The sequence below is a fragment of the Ursus maritimus genome, unplaced genomic scaffold, assembly GCF_017311325.1.
Source record: "Ursus maritimus isolate PB19 unplaced genomic scaffold, ASM1731132v1 scaffold_16, whole genome shotgun sequence".
Taxonomy (NCBI): Eukaryota; Metazoa; Chordata; class Mammalia; order Carnivora; family Ursidae; genus Ursus; species Ursus maritimus.
In genome coordinates, this window is record NW_024424008.1 from 10,969,545 (window position 1) to 10,984,433 (window position 14,889).

Here is a 14,889-nt window from a genome sequence, read left to right on the forward strand (position 1 = left end):
CCGAAAAAAGCAACTGGAGCCAAGGAGGAATGCATCTGAACTGACTACATTCCCTTTCTCCTCTCCCTTCCCTCCCCCACTCAAAATCGCAGCTTAGGCCAGAAGGAATGTGGTTGAAAGGTGAAGAGAAAGCCGGGAAGATTGAGCACAAAGGAGGTGGAGACAAAAGGAGCAGGGTGTCTGGGATCAAAGAAAAGCCTTGCTTATGGCCTGAAGCATAACACGTGTTTATTATTTGGCACCAGACCATTTATTAAGTTTGATACTGGAATTCAGTTTTTTTGAAACATGTCAGAATATTATAATATTAAAGCCTGGAATGTCAAGGGGCTTCGGAGTTTTTAATTGTGCCACTCTTACCAGCATTTTCTCTATCGTTCAAAGAAAGTGGCTATCTGCAATTATTGTTCTCTTGAACTCCTTCCCCATAAGCTAAACATTCATAGGATACTGTGTGAGTTTCTATACGAGGGTAGAGGGTTTTTTTTTGCCAGTGCCTTGCATACCAAAGGATGTGGGGACCCAGGTAGTTTCATTAGTATCCTGTTAGATTTCTCAGGAAAGGGGCTGGAGCAAGGTTTCAACCTCCCTTGCCATCCTTAATTTCAGTAGAGAAGTGATCCTTACATTGAAATTTAGGTACTCCAGGGAAGCCCTGGAGTAAGATGTTTACAAAAATCTGTAAAATTCAGTTTAGATGATTTGTGCAACTAATGCATATTTACACCCTCATTACTAAGCAAATAGGAATTTTTGATCTAATTCTAACATAATTTTTCACTCACTTAAAAAAAGTTTGAGCATGTTTGCATGAGTAGAAATTTGGAAGATTTACAGATCTTTTTTTAAAAGTTGCAGTTGTGTCTTTTGCACTGCAAATTCTCTCTTTTCAATAGCGAATATTCATGTTTCAAATTATTAATCTTCCATAATTTCTGCCACCATTTAAACAATGCACCAGGTAAGTGTAGACAGCACTTTATTTGTGTGTAAACGATCACCTAGCAAATTTACTGGTGATGTTCTAATAAAATGATAGCAAAATAAGAGTAAGCCAAGAAAATTCTAAATAGCTTTTAGAATTTTTTCCTTTGACAATGAGCCATAGCACATTTCTGTTTCTCTTTTCTTGTTTATACCATTCTGTGTTTCAGAACTAGTGTCAATTTGAGATTATATGATAAATTTATGGAATTAATTGGGGTTTTAGGAGCTCTTTTTTCCCTTGTTTTAGGTAGGACTGGTTAAACAGCCTGTTTCTCCTAGTAACCCAACTAGATTCATCAACTCCCAGAAATTCCTTTCTGAAATGAATGTAAATCCTTTTCAAGTTGTAAAGAATTTATTTGTTCCATTCAGGGAAATTTGGTAGTAATTAGACAACAGTGCCCAATTAGTATAAATCAAAGGCAAACGTTAGACATAAAATCCTTTTGAAAAATTTTATGCTTTCTACTTGTGGTGTGGAACAAATGTCAGTAGTATGATGTATGCTTGTTGAAGGAAACATTCAGCGGCTGTGTGACCTTAGGGAAGTTATTTAACCTCTCAGTGACTCAGTTTCTCCATCCACAAAATAGAGATGATAATATTACCAATTTCATAGGATTATTGAGGAAATTCTGACTTAATACATAGAAAATGTTTAGAACAGTGCCTGACATAGAAAAATTGCTTAGTTGCTGTTAACTACCATCATCATCATCATCATTATCATTATTCCATTATCCACTAACAAGGGCTTTTGTGTACGCTATCTAAGTATGAAGAATCAGTGGACATTTTGAGTCTTAAGCCCTAGTTTGGGTTGTAGAATCTTTGGTTTGGAAAAGATGCAGAAATATTTCTGATTTAGTAAAGAGATTGATTAATTGATTCTGGGTAAATTTTAAACCTTGACACTAATCATTAGAAGTGATGAAGCTGCCTTTTGTGGAGCCAGATCAAGAGAAGTGACACAATTGTCTTTTCATATTTCAACCATATTTCAGTTGGATTCCTGGGATAAAATTTACTCAGGTTTAGAGTAGAGAAACAGAATAGTGTCTGCTTAGGAGGGTAGGTCAGTGGCTTCAAATACTTCTTAGAGTGAAGAGTGGTGTATGTAAAATTAACGTAGGGGCAGGTGTCTTCCAGTGACCTCAGGTCCGGTCTGTTTTTTAACAGGAAGGATACTAATATAACACATCATCAGTGACACATGCAGCAGCCCTCTTCTCTCCCTCCATACTTAGTCTCCCTCGTTTACTGCCTCAGTTTCCCTTGTTTGAAAGCCTTAGAACCTCTGGCCATGCAGGCAGTTAGATTATTTTTGCAAAGGTTCAGTGAATTCTGTCCTCAATTATTAAAGAAAATCTAATTTTAAAAATTACAAGTGCTTTTTACCTTTTTAGTTGAATTACAAAATTAAGTTCTAAAAGTTAGTAGGTGTACTAGTTTTCATTAGCAATGCCAGATTAAACTAATGAAAATAATGTCAATATTTAGAAGGCATAGGAGAATTTTTCATAGTTTCAATTGTGTTAATTATAAGATTCGGATTATAGAATAAAATGTGTAAGAACTTAAGTGTGTGTGAAATCCCTTGAATTCTGATAATTACTCATAATTTTGATTTTTGCTTGCTTAAAATAAAGCCTCTCCTATTCACTCAGGATACTTTTTATACTTCAAAAAGTTACATTTGCTTGAGAAAATAGTTGATTCATTTTTAGTGATTGAGAACCCTTGTAGCAGCGTTTTCTTTTTTGTTTAGTATGTCTGGACCTAATAGCTCTTCAGAATGGTCCATTGAGGGTCGTCGCTTGGTTCCACTGATGCCCCGGTTGGTTCCCCAAACCGCCTTCACTGTAACAGCTAACGCTGTTGCCAATGCAGCTGTCCAGCACAATGCGTCTCTTCCAGTGCCTGCAGAAACAGGAAGCAAGGAAGGTGAGTAGAAAACTGTTTCTGTGTGTGGAGATGACTTTTCTCAAATTCTTCAAGAAAAGGTGTCCTGTTTTTCATCTGTTTTTAATCCCAGTGTCTGAAGGTTGCAAAACACAGTGAGCAACTCTTATTCTGAAAGTAGAAACTGTTAAGTTTTTAGTCTCATTCAAAACTAAATCTCCCTTTTGTTAAAAGTGTGAATTCTGTTAATCACAAAATTGCAAAAAGCCTTCTTGAAGTGATTTTTTGGTATCAGTGTATCTTGTTAGAAGTGGATAAAAGGCCTTAATGGGTGACATGGAAAATAAATGGTGGAATGCTGGAGAAAGATGCCTAACTGATTACTTCGACAATAAAACTCTGTTTTTATCTTCTGGAATCAATGGTATATGGTGCTTCTCTGTTCTAGTCAGTGTTCTGAATCCATTAGGGACTGATTACCTGGCAGAGGAGAAAGCTTTCTTATTGTTATTAATCTAGTAATTGACGTGCTTTACAAATTCTTGAATTCTTTTGAGGTCACCAAGAGTAAAATTAAATTTGAGAGCGCATTTTTGGATTGATTCTAGTAGCCGAGTTTGGTGTTGCTTGAAAATAACCCTGAAAATAATGCAGTTGTCAAATTACTTTGGGGAACTGTTGTTTCTTGCTTAGCAGTGGGTTGTGGAGCAGAGCGAGACACTCTTCACGCATGCCAGACTCTGTTTTAGGCTGAAGGAAGTTATATTTGTATTGTAAGAGCCAGGTACCAATGTACAAATTTGGCCTCCACTGAGTTCCTGTTTTCTTTGTTGTAGGAGAGGTATCTTTCTTCTCTTCCCACTTTTACGTTTTCTATCCACCAACTGTCTGGAAGAGTGAAAAGAATACAGGATTTCCAATAGTCAAATCTTGTGTTTGAGTCCTAGTTAGCGATTTCCTAGCTATGTGACCTCCAGCAACCCTTAGCGTCTGTGAACCTTAGGTTCCTCATCTTTAAAATGAGGATGTGGTGTTGTACGAATTAGTGGTAATATATGGAAAGGATTTAGCATAGTGCATGGTACTCAGTAAATGGTACCTTATGAACTATTCTTGCTTCTTGTTGTTATTCAAGAAATTGACATATGATGTCATTACTTTAGTTGAGTTATTGTTGCACTGCTTGGATGGCAAGTGACTAGTAAGTTGTTTTATAATAAAGTAACCTTGCTATGTTGGAAATTGCCATGGTTAGGGAAAAATTATGCATCACTCCATCATTGGTGCTACTATCAGTATTAAAAGGGAATACAAGTACGTGCCTTTTGTCTAACTCCTGCCATGAATGAAAAATTATTTTTATTTTTCTCAGTATAGTTTTAAACTTGATTTCTTTGTAACTTTGCTCTTCTCCATTGGCAGTGTCACCTGCAGACCAGCTATTAAATACTTGAGGAAAACCCAGTGAAGTGATGATTTTCAGGAAGGGTTATTAATACCTTTTAACCTAATGGACCTAATACTTAGTAATGGCCTCTAACTTCTGATCACGTGAAAATGTTAAAATTGGCCTGCAGTAAAAAAATTATTTTTCTGTATATGCGTGGACAGTTTTGGTGAAAGTTAACAGCAAACTTTTTTATCGTTCCTTCAGTAGTGGTTTGCTATTCCTACACAAGTACCACGTCAACCCCAACCTCTACCCCTGTTCCAAGTGGCAGCATAGCAACGGTTAAGTCTCCAAGACCTGCCAGTCCTGCCTCCAATGTAGTTGTCTTGCCAAGTGGAAGTACTGTTTATGTCAAAAGTAAGTGATATTCTCAGTGTTATCAGGGCCATCTTGGCTAAATGCTGCAACATAGGCTCTGATTAGATCTTCCTTCCTGGATTAAATCATCGGTCCACTGGCTATTAGCAGTGGTTAGTTTTTGAAGGTTGTAAATTCCTTTCTTTACACGTGACTGGGTATATATTGCTTTTTAATCAGTTCCGGGGGTTGAAAAATTTACTTCTTTTTTGTTTTCTGTGGGAAATCTGCCTTGAACAGTGCTGTCTTCCAAGTATTCACTTGTTTTGATTGTCATGGAATAGAAATGTGAATGGAAACTGAAGAAATGTGCTTATGTGATTTATTCAGTGTTTACTCCTATAATTGTAATCTTTGTAATTTTTTAAAAAATATTTATTTAGCATATCATCCAACTGTTACATTCAGCGATACATTCTAGAGAGTCCATCTTTTATATTTCTAGTTGACTGTAAGCTTTTGAAATTTATTTGCAGTTTTTAACCCCTTGATTCTATCCTGTGGAACAGTTTAATATCCAGGTCATTTTTTGGTTTTAGTGTCTATATGTCAATACTATTTTGCTTTTGTTATCAGCTGGAGATTATTAATATTTGATTTTCATTTTTCTCAATATAGTTATAAACTTGATTTCTTTGTAAGTTTTAGAGGTAGAGTTTGCTGTTTTAGGAATGATTTTAGGTCATTGTCAGCCTTATTTAAATTAAAGTCTAAAAATTGAAGGTATAAGGAGTTATATTTTATTAACAATTCCATGAGTCATGCTGTATACTTTTTTTTTTGTATGTTGCAAAGTTTTATGTTTCTCACTTGATTTTTAAAAAAAAAAGTCTACAAAAACAGTTGAGGCTTTAGTTCATAAAGAAAAAACTAAGAATCTATAACTATTAAGTTTATATCTGATTTCTGTAGATTTAGCGGAGGGTGATTGTAAGAGATCTATTTTTTTTAATTCTTTTTTTAAAGTTTATTTTTGTTAATCTCTGCACCCAATATGGGGCTTGAACTCACGTACCTGAGATCGAGAGTCATATGCTATTCCGAACCAGTCAGGCATCCCGCAATCTTCTTTTTTTTTTTTTAAACATTTTTTTTTTTAAAGATTTTATTTATATATTCGACAGAGATAGAGACAGCCAGCGAGAGAGGGAACACAAGCAGGGGGAGTGGGAGAGGAAGAAGCAGGCTCCTAGCGGAGGAGCCTGATGTGGGGCTTGATCCCATAATGCCGGGATCACGCCCTGAGCCGAAGGCAGACGCTTAACCTCTGTGCCACCCAGGCGCCCCTTTTTTTTAAACATTTTTTAAAACATTGAAAGTGAATCCCAAACCCGAGGAAACCTTTTCACATAAAATGTAGCTTGAAATAATAGGAAGTTTATTGCTTTATTATTGCAACATTAGTTTGAGATATAATCATTCATTAATCTAGCTTCATATGTGCAAGGCACTGTGCCAGGGAAACAAACCAATAAGTCTTAGTCATGGCCCTCGGGGAGCCCCTTAATAATGGGAGATGTGCAGACCGACAGCCACATTGCCATGGGGTAAGTGATACAGAAGAGAATATACAAAGTGTTTAAGCTCAGAGGAGATGTGGCTTAGTTTTGCTTAGAGGAATAAGGAAGAGCATCACTGAGGAGACGGTTTGCAGGATGATGACGAGTTCACTGTTGGTAGGTAGTATTCCCCAAAGAACAGTAGTGTATAGAGACTCTGGTTGGATAGAATGTGATAAAGTAGCTTTGGGGAATGGTGAGCAGTTCAGTGTACCAGGATTATAGGGGTGCACAGGGTTGGGTGGAATAGGGTATAGTTGACCCTTGAGCAATGTGGGACTTAAGGGTGCTGACTTCCTGTGCAGTCAAAAGTCTGCATATAACTTGACTCCCCAAAAACTTAACTACTAATAGTCTATAGGGACCAGAAGTCTTACTGATAGCATAAACAGTTCAATAACACATATTTCGTATATGTATTATATACTGTATTCTTACCATAAAGTAAGCTAGAGAAAGCGTTACTAAGAAAATCGTAAAGGAGAGGAAAGAAAAACATTTACAGTAATGTACTGTATTTATCGAACAAAATGCACATATTGGTGGACCTGCGCTGTTGGAACCTGTGTTTGATGGTCAGCTGTATTGCGTTCTTGGAAGGCTGTAGAACCTTGAATGATGTAGTAATGATTTAAGTGCCTCGTCTTGTAGGGAGATAAAAACTACTTAAGGATTTAAGGCAAGGCATTGACACAGGTAGATGTGAGATTCTATAACTGGCAGTAGGATGGAGGGTAGAAATGGAGTGATTGAAAGCGTGGACACCTTTTAGGAGGTTGCTAAAATACAGTCAGGAGATAAGAAGGCCTGACATAGCCCCAGGGTTAAAGAAAGGAGGAAAGGCATTCAGAGAAAACTTCTGAGGGAGGATTGATAGGCCTTAGTGTTTGTTTGGGCATGAGGCAAAGGGAGAGGTCAAGGATGACTGATGACACAAAGCTTTAAAATGAAGTATAAAATACAGGGTTAGATAGTGATAAATACAACCAAATTGTCATTGCCTTTTAGGTGTTAGCTGTTCAGATGAAGATGAAAAACCTAGAAAACGAAGGCGAACAAATTCTTCTAGCTCCTCCCCCGTTGTCCTAAAGGAAGTTCCAAAGGCTGTTGTTCCAGTCTCAAAGACGATCACTGTGCCTGTGAGTGGCAGTCCCAAGATGAGCAACATCATGCAGAGCATTGCCAACTCCTTACCGCCCCACATGTCTCCTGTGAAAATAACCTTCACCAAACCATCAACACAGACGACAAACACAACAACACAGAAGGTATGTGCGGGAGGGAGTCTCTGTATGCCAATTGCTGTTTCCATCTCTTTCAGTCAGTATGATTCAGATTTAACGAACATGCACTGAGTGCTTACTATGTGCTTGGCATTATGCTGGGAATGATCAGGTCTCTTACTTTATTTCTGCACAGAAAGCTTTAGGATAGGTATTACTAATTCACTTTTTATAGATGAGGCTCAGAGATGCCAAATGACTTGCCTAATGTCACACAGCCAGCAGATCTCATACTTCTAAGACTTTTGTTCTATTTTATTATTATAATGATATTTGGGAAAAAAATATAAGATTTTTTTTACCTGTATATGGATAACTTTACCTTTAGGAATTCAGTTTTTACTTTGCCAGAGTAACAGAGCTGTCAGAAGTGGGTGTTTTATAGAAGAAAGGAAAGATACGATTAAGTGAATAATTATTGTTGCCTTCTTTTTTTATTCTTTGTATGCTATCTTTAGTTCTTTCCTAAACTCTTCTCAGTATATTCAGATCATCAGTATTCTGTCAGTTGTACGTTATTAGAACCCTCTAACTTTCCATACTAATCTGGATGCTGATGGCATCCTAGGCTTTTTGCACACCTGTATTTCTGGGGTCTCCCTTCACCATCATTCTGATAGTCCTTCTTTGTTTATTACTCATTTGCTGGAACACCCTCTGGTAGCTTCTTGGTGTATGGGTGGATGGAAGGTAAATTTTTTGAGACCTTGTATGGTGGACTGAAAATGTCTTTATTTTACTCTCCCACTTTCTTGATGGTTTAGGTAAAGTATTTTTCAGATTGGAGGTTCTTTTCCCTGTAATTTTGAAGATATTGCTCCATTGGCTGTTGCCTTCAGTATTGCTTTTGAGAAGCCCAATGCCATTTTAATTTCAGCTTTTTCTCTTTGAAAACTCTTGATAACTTTCAGAGTTCTGAAATTTCAAGGTAATTTTTCTTGGTGTGGGTCTTTATTTTATCCATTGGTGCACACTCAGTGGTCCCTTTCACTCTAGACACTCATGTCCTTCAGTTCTGGTGAATTACTTGAATTATTTCCTAGATTTTTCTGTGTTCTCTCTTTTTGGATCAACTATTTAGGATGTCGAACTGCCTGGATTTATCCTTGCTTTCTTTTCTTTTCTCCCATTTTCCATTTGTTTGCTTTTTCTTTCTGCTATAACATAGTGGTTGAAAACCTGGATTTTTGGAACTAGACTTCTGAATTTGAATCTCAGTTTTTGCCACTTACTAGTTTTGTTACTATTGGGAAACTAAATTCTGGAATTAAATTTTCTTATTTGAAAAACAGGGAAAACAATCTATAAGGTTTTGGGGTATAAATAAATGAGATAATGAATATAAAACTGTTAGAATAGAGCCTAGCATATAGTAAATGCTCTGTATTATTTTCTTTATCCTTTAATGTTATCCTTCACTACTTTTCTGTATTTGTCATTTTTGCTATCATACTTTAAATTTCCTTTTTTTTTTTTTTTTTAAAGATTTTATTTATATATTCGACAGAGATAGAGACAGCCAGCGAGAGAGGGAACACAAGCAGGGGGAGTGGGAGAGGAAGAAGCAGGCTCCTAGTGGAGGAGCCTGATGTGGGGCTCGATCCCAGAACGCCGGGATCACGCCCTGAGCCGAAGGCAGACGCTTAACCGCTGTGCCACCCAGGCGCCCCCATACTTTAAATTTCTGATAACTCTTTCTTGATGTCTGAAAATTCCTTTTTTTAAAAAACAGCATCTTGTTCTTTCATAAAATCACTGTATTGTGATAGATACTCATGACTTTTTTTGATATTTTATTCTTTCATGTTTTCTCTCTTACCTGTAAGTTCCTTTTATCTATTTGTTTTGATCTGTTTCATTTTAGAGTTTTCTTAAATGCCAGCTGTCTGTGTGCTTATATATAAATATGGGCAGTAAAAGCTGACAGAAAGCTGTATGTATAGCGTGGGGCATGTTGGCTGGTGACTTTCATTGTAGGTTGACCTAGCTGGGCTGTTTTGTGGAGAAAAACCCACTACCCCTTTACCTCTGTCAGTTATCATTGTCATTAGGGCTTTATCATGGACTGGTCAGATTTCCTCAGAGAAGAATTTTTCAGTCTCCTCCCTAGAATAGTTAGCCAGTCTGCCTGTATTTGGGGAGTAAATGAAGGGAACAGGCTAGATAGTCTCACCGTTCAGTATATAAACTTCACTTAACCCGTCTGTAGCGCAGTACTCAGCCCCCTTGGCCCAGTGTTAGCAAATTCTCTTGGATTCAACCTCTCCCTCAAGAGAATAAATTCCTAGTCTTCCTTTAAGATGGGAGAGGATAGCTGTAGATCTAAATGCTGCTTTACATCGATTTTCAACTAATTTTCCTTTCTCTAGTGCCACTTTTGCTCCCACGTAAGACATATCTCATGCTCGAGTCTTTCTGGGGTTCTCTGGTTTCCACTTTCGAGGTTATGCTTGATTGATTACTACTTATCTGTTTTCTAGTTTACAGAACTTCACAGCTTGGTACCTTCTTTTCATTTTGACTTTAGGGTTTACATGCCTCTTCCCCTTTAAAAAAAATCCCTTCATACCATTTTAGAGGGATTTGGGGGAAGGAATGGAGGTACTTCTTATCTTCAGCAGGTGATCTTTCCCACCTTTGAACCCTCAGATACACAATAACTTTCATTTAAAGAACCTTCTGAGTTTTCTGGAAGATGTCATTATATAATACACGAGAAATTATTTTCTTAGTAAACCATAAGCAATAATGAGCTGATCTGTGGAATATAATTCTATTCTCAGTTTTAGGATGAGGCATTATAGTATAGTGTTAAAATCAAGCAAGAATTTTTGTAGTCAGAGAGGCCTGGGTTGGGTTGGAACCCCTGCTCTTCTAGTATGACCTGAGATAAATTAGTCTTTCTAAATCTGTTTTCTGTGAGATGAGAAAAATGCCAATCTTAAAAAGTTATTGTGAGGATTAAATGAGACTGGGTATTTTAAAGTACAGCAGTAGGTATGTACTCAAAAAAAAATACTGGCTCACTTTCCTTGCTGGTATTTTATGTAAGGCAGTGTTTTATTTATTTGCACTGTTGAGAATGAGCTCTTCCAAAATGAATTCATCAATTAACTGGAGCTTACACTTTTATATGTAGAAATTGACTATTTTTGATGACTTTTTAAATGTTACACTGAACATGATTTTTGCATTTGTATTTGATGACTCCAAGGTAATCCTTCTGAATATCACTTTTTATATAATAATATAATATAGATATTGCTTTCTGGACTAGCCCTATATTAAGGATTATCAGCCTGCTATACTCTATGAGTTTATAAGTCTACTTACTGTAATTTTTTACTTGCCTTTTTTTGCTGGGACTTATGTATCTGTAATTCTTCTATCTTCCTCCTTCTCATCTACTCTTTTAATTTGGTATTTGAGAAATAGTGTCATGAAGTTAGAGCTAAAAGAGCACCCATCTCCCATCCATGTCTTTATGTTCCCTTACTTGTTTTATTTTTATTTATTATACCTATAACCGGTTGACATCATATTATATATTTATTCATTTCCCATTTCTCCCATAGGGTGTATGTTGCTGAGGGTGGATACTTTATCTTATTCATCACTGTATTCCCTAGTATTTAGAATAGTTCATGACACATAGACGGTGTTAATTAATGTTTGTTGAATGAATGAATGAATGAAAAAATGAATAAATAGATCTGACTCTGCCACCTCTCATGAGCCTCAGTTTCCTCATAAAACAAAGATCACAGTATTTACTTCCTAGAGTTATCAGGGTAACTACATGAGATGATTCATGGAGAGTACTTAACATAGTGCATATGATGCATGCTAAGTAAATGTCACCTAACATTATTAACTTTTGAATCTTCTTTGGTAGACATATATAAAAATACTTGTAAAAGAGGGAAGGTTCACCTGTAAGTGAAGTTAACATTTTTTGTTTTGTTTTGATTCAATGACTTTATCTTATTTTTATTTTTGTTTTCTCTTCGGAATTGCCAATTGAGAATGGATAGTCGAGGTTGTCATACATATTGATGCTTATAAGAGGGCATATTTATCTCCAAGGTCATATGAACCATACCAGGAGAGTCCAAGCTCAGAACCTTAGATTTGTCCTACTGTACCTAAAAAATAAACATGTAAAACAAATTAAATTAAAAATAAGACTCATTCATTCCACAAATATTTACTGAGTATCTACTATGTTCCGTAGGCAAAATTATACTTTTTTATTTCATGTGTACCCAGTGCCATTGGTTTTGTTACTTCTTGGACAAGCCGAGTATGGTAGCACTAATAGATATTCTTTGGGATTTTTGTTTGTTTTTTGTTTTCCTTCTGCTGGGTAATTGGACTTCTTTGAAATTTCTGTAAGGCTGTTTTCATTATTGCATTCACCTTGGATTTCTCACAAATCCTGTGTAAGTCAACTTAGGAATTATTTTAGGTAAAATGACTTTTACATTAAGTATAATTCTTTATGAATTTGTGGACTTGATTCAAATTCAAGTAGGTCATATATTTTCAGGGTAGACAAATTTCCACCTATGTTAATGTGGTGCCTTCGTTTTAAGTTTAACATTGGTACAGCACTTATATGAACAAAGCAACAAAATATAGCTTTATGCTTTCACGTGCTTGATTGATATTTTTCATTTTATCCTTAGGGTGCAAGTCCCAGCACTCTTAAGGAGTTTTTGTGAGTGCTAGAAGGTCAGTAATTTGAATTATGGCCTGAATAAACACTGTTTGGTTCACTTGGTTTCAAAATCCCTGTATTTCCCCTGTTGTAATTCGTAACTTTAAAGTACAAGTAAATTTTCTTTAGGGTGGATCTCTAATTTTAGATAACTCCTTTTCAGATCAGAAATCAACATGCAGACTGAAATCTTAAAATATATTTTATCATTTGTATCTGTAGCCTAAAACATGCTCTTAAAGACCTCTAGATTTATTTTGCTGAAATTTTGTCTTAATGTTAGAAGCCTACATGGATACTCTAGTTTTAACATCGGAAATAGTTGACGCAAGTGTGAATGCTTCCCCTTCCCTTGCCCATGACAGACATTGTTAATTGATTGTGGTATACTTTTCTTCCACACCTTGGTGAATCCTTATCTGTGTCGCAGAGTCCTTATAAACGCTGCTCCAGGAAGCTACTACTATGAGTTCAGAATTGGCAAATGTGAAACCTAATTGCCATTACCACTAAAATTGGTTTGACTGTGGTAGTAGCTATGAGTTCTTTAGATTCTCAGGCATATCAGAGTTTGGGAAAAAGATATATAGCATTTTTTAATGAAACAAAAAAAGAATACATAAAATATATTTCCAGATTGACCTATAACACCCTTACTGAATAGTAATAGTAAAATAATAACTACTGTTTGTTGACTGCCAGATATTGACCACCTGCTATGTGCCTAGCACTATGTTAGATGCTTCACATCATTATCTCATTTAATCCTTGTAATGATTTGAAAGGTAGGTATTATTATCCCTATTTTATAGATGAAAATTGGAGTTCAGAGATTTTAACTTGTCCAGGGGCCTGCCATTTGTCAGTGGCTGAAGCACAATTAAGCTCAGGGTATTTGACTCTTAAAATCTGGTCTTTTTACCATATTGGTCTACTACTTCTCGGTTTATATGATGGCTTATGATTGTTTTTGTCGTAATGCTATATAGGTACTTGCTGTTCGAGTCTATCTAGAAGTATGCTGGTCAACTCTATATAGATGTTTGCTGGTCAAGACTCAGATATCTCTCTTGAATCGTCAAATAATTAACAAACTGCTTAAAGTAGTGAATATCTAGTTACATCTTATAATTCTCCATGACACTGCAAATATATGATAATGATGATATAGTCAAAATAATGATGATATAGTCATTTTTGAGATGTTGGCACCGAGTGCAGACATCCTCAGTAAATTTTGACCAACTGATGTAAGATCAGGCCTTCTTTAGGACTAATACGAAAATGAAAGATAATTTCTCCCTTAATTTCTTTGGATTTTTCAAAACAGTTTTCTGCCCTGGATAGTTAGAGGTAATTTCGGTGAAAGAAGAGAAAGAAATTCTGCTCTGTTTTGGGTATCACCATACCACCATTATATAGAATAAAACTGTGATACTATAGGTTTGTAAATGATTTTTGTGTTCTCAACTGTAAAATGGGGATAATAATAGTGTCTGTGTCATAGGATTTTGGGGAGATTTAAATTTAGCCAATGAACATTAGCTCTAGGAGTTCATCTTGATTATGTTATTTTCCTTAGGCCTACCATTTCCCTATATCAACAAGTCCTATTGACTCTACCTCTTCAAAGAATCTGCATGTGATTATGGCTCTTTATTTCTACTACTAACACCCCAGTCCAAGCAGCCGCTGTCATTTCTTGCCTGCTCTACTGCAGTAGTTTCTTTACTAGTCTCACTGCTTCCATTCTTGCCACTCACCACATAGCTAGAATGATCTTTTAAAATATAAATCAAATTTTGTTGTTTCCCCACTTAAAATCCTTCTATGGCTTCCTATTGTACTTAGTATAAAATTTAAATCCTTTACTCTGGCTTATAAATTTGAGCTGGCCTTTCCTTACTTTGCCAACCCCTCCTTGCTCTATATACTTTTTGCTACACCGGGTTTCTTTCTGTTTTAAAATACATCAAGATTCCAGGGGTAGGTTCTTTGCTCCGTCCTGTTCTTTCTCATCTGAAATTCTTTGCCTCCCTATGTCTTCTACACTTTTCTAGCCATACAGGCTGACTTTGAAGTCTCTTTCCTGCTTCTTTTTTCCCTTCCATTCCCTGTATCAAGCTGCGAGCAAATCCTGTTGGTTTACCTTAAAGTATATTCAGAATCTGTTTACTTTTCACCCCTTCTGCTATAAACACTTTAGTCATGATCATCTCTGCTTGCTTTATTCCACGAGCATCCTAATTTGTCTCCCTGTTTCTACTACCTCTGCCCTACTGTACTTTTTAAGTTTACAGAAAAATTGAGATGATAGTACAGAGAATTCTCATATGTCTTACACTCAGTTTCCACTGTTCTTAACATTTTATATTACTATGGTACTTTGTTGTAATTAATGAACTAGTATTGATGCATTAGGATTAACTAAAGTCCGTGGTTATTCAGATTTCTTAACCCATTGTCTTCCTCTGTTCCCAGATACCACATTACAGTTACTTGTCATGCCTTCTTACGTTCCTCTTGGCTGTGAAAGTTTCTCAAGCCTTCTCTTGTGTTTGGCAGTTTTAAAGAACACTGGTCAAATATTTTGTAAGATGCTCCACTATTGGAGTTTGTCTGATGTTTTTC

At 36.2% G+C, this 14,889-nt stretch overlaps 1 protein-coding gene across 10 annotated transcripts in view; it reads left to right on the forward strand.

The window, feature by feature from the left end:
• The window catches only part of EMSY (EMSY transcriptional repressor, BRCA2 interacting), an 87,346-nt gene that overhangs the window by 10,962 nt on the left and 61,495 nt on the right, over positions 1–14,889 (forward strand). For 8 of the 10 annotated variants that reach the window (XM_040630874.1, XM_040630866.1, XM_040630872.1 and 5 more), the window contains 3 exons: positions 2,756–2,931; positions 4,544–4,696; positions 7,264–7,523. In XM_040630874.1, the coding sequence (XP_040486808.1) occupies positions 2,756–2,931; positions 4,544–4,696; positions 7,264–7,523 (589 nt within the window). The remainder of the gene's footprint in view (positions 1–2,755; positions 2,932–4,543; positions 4,697–7,263; positions 7,524–14,889) is intronic. The other 2 variants (XM_040630871.1, XM_040630873.1) reach the window with 1 other exon arrangement.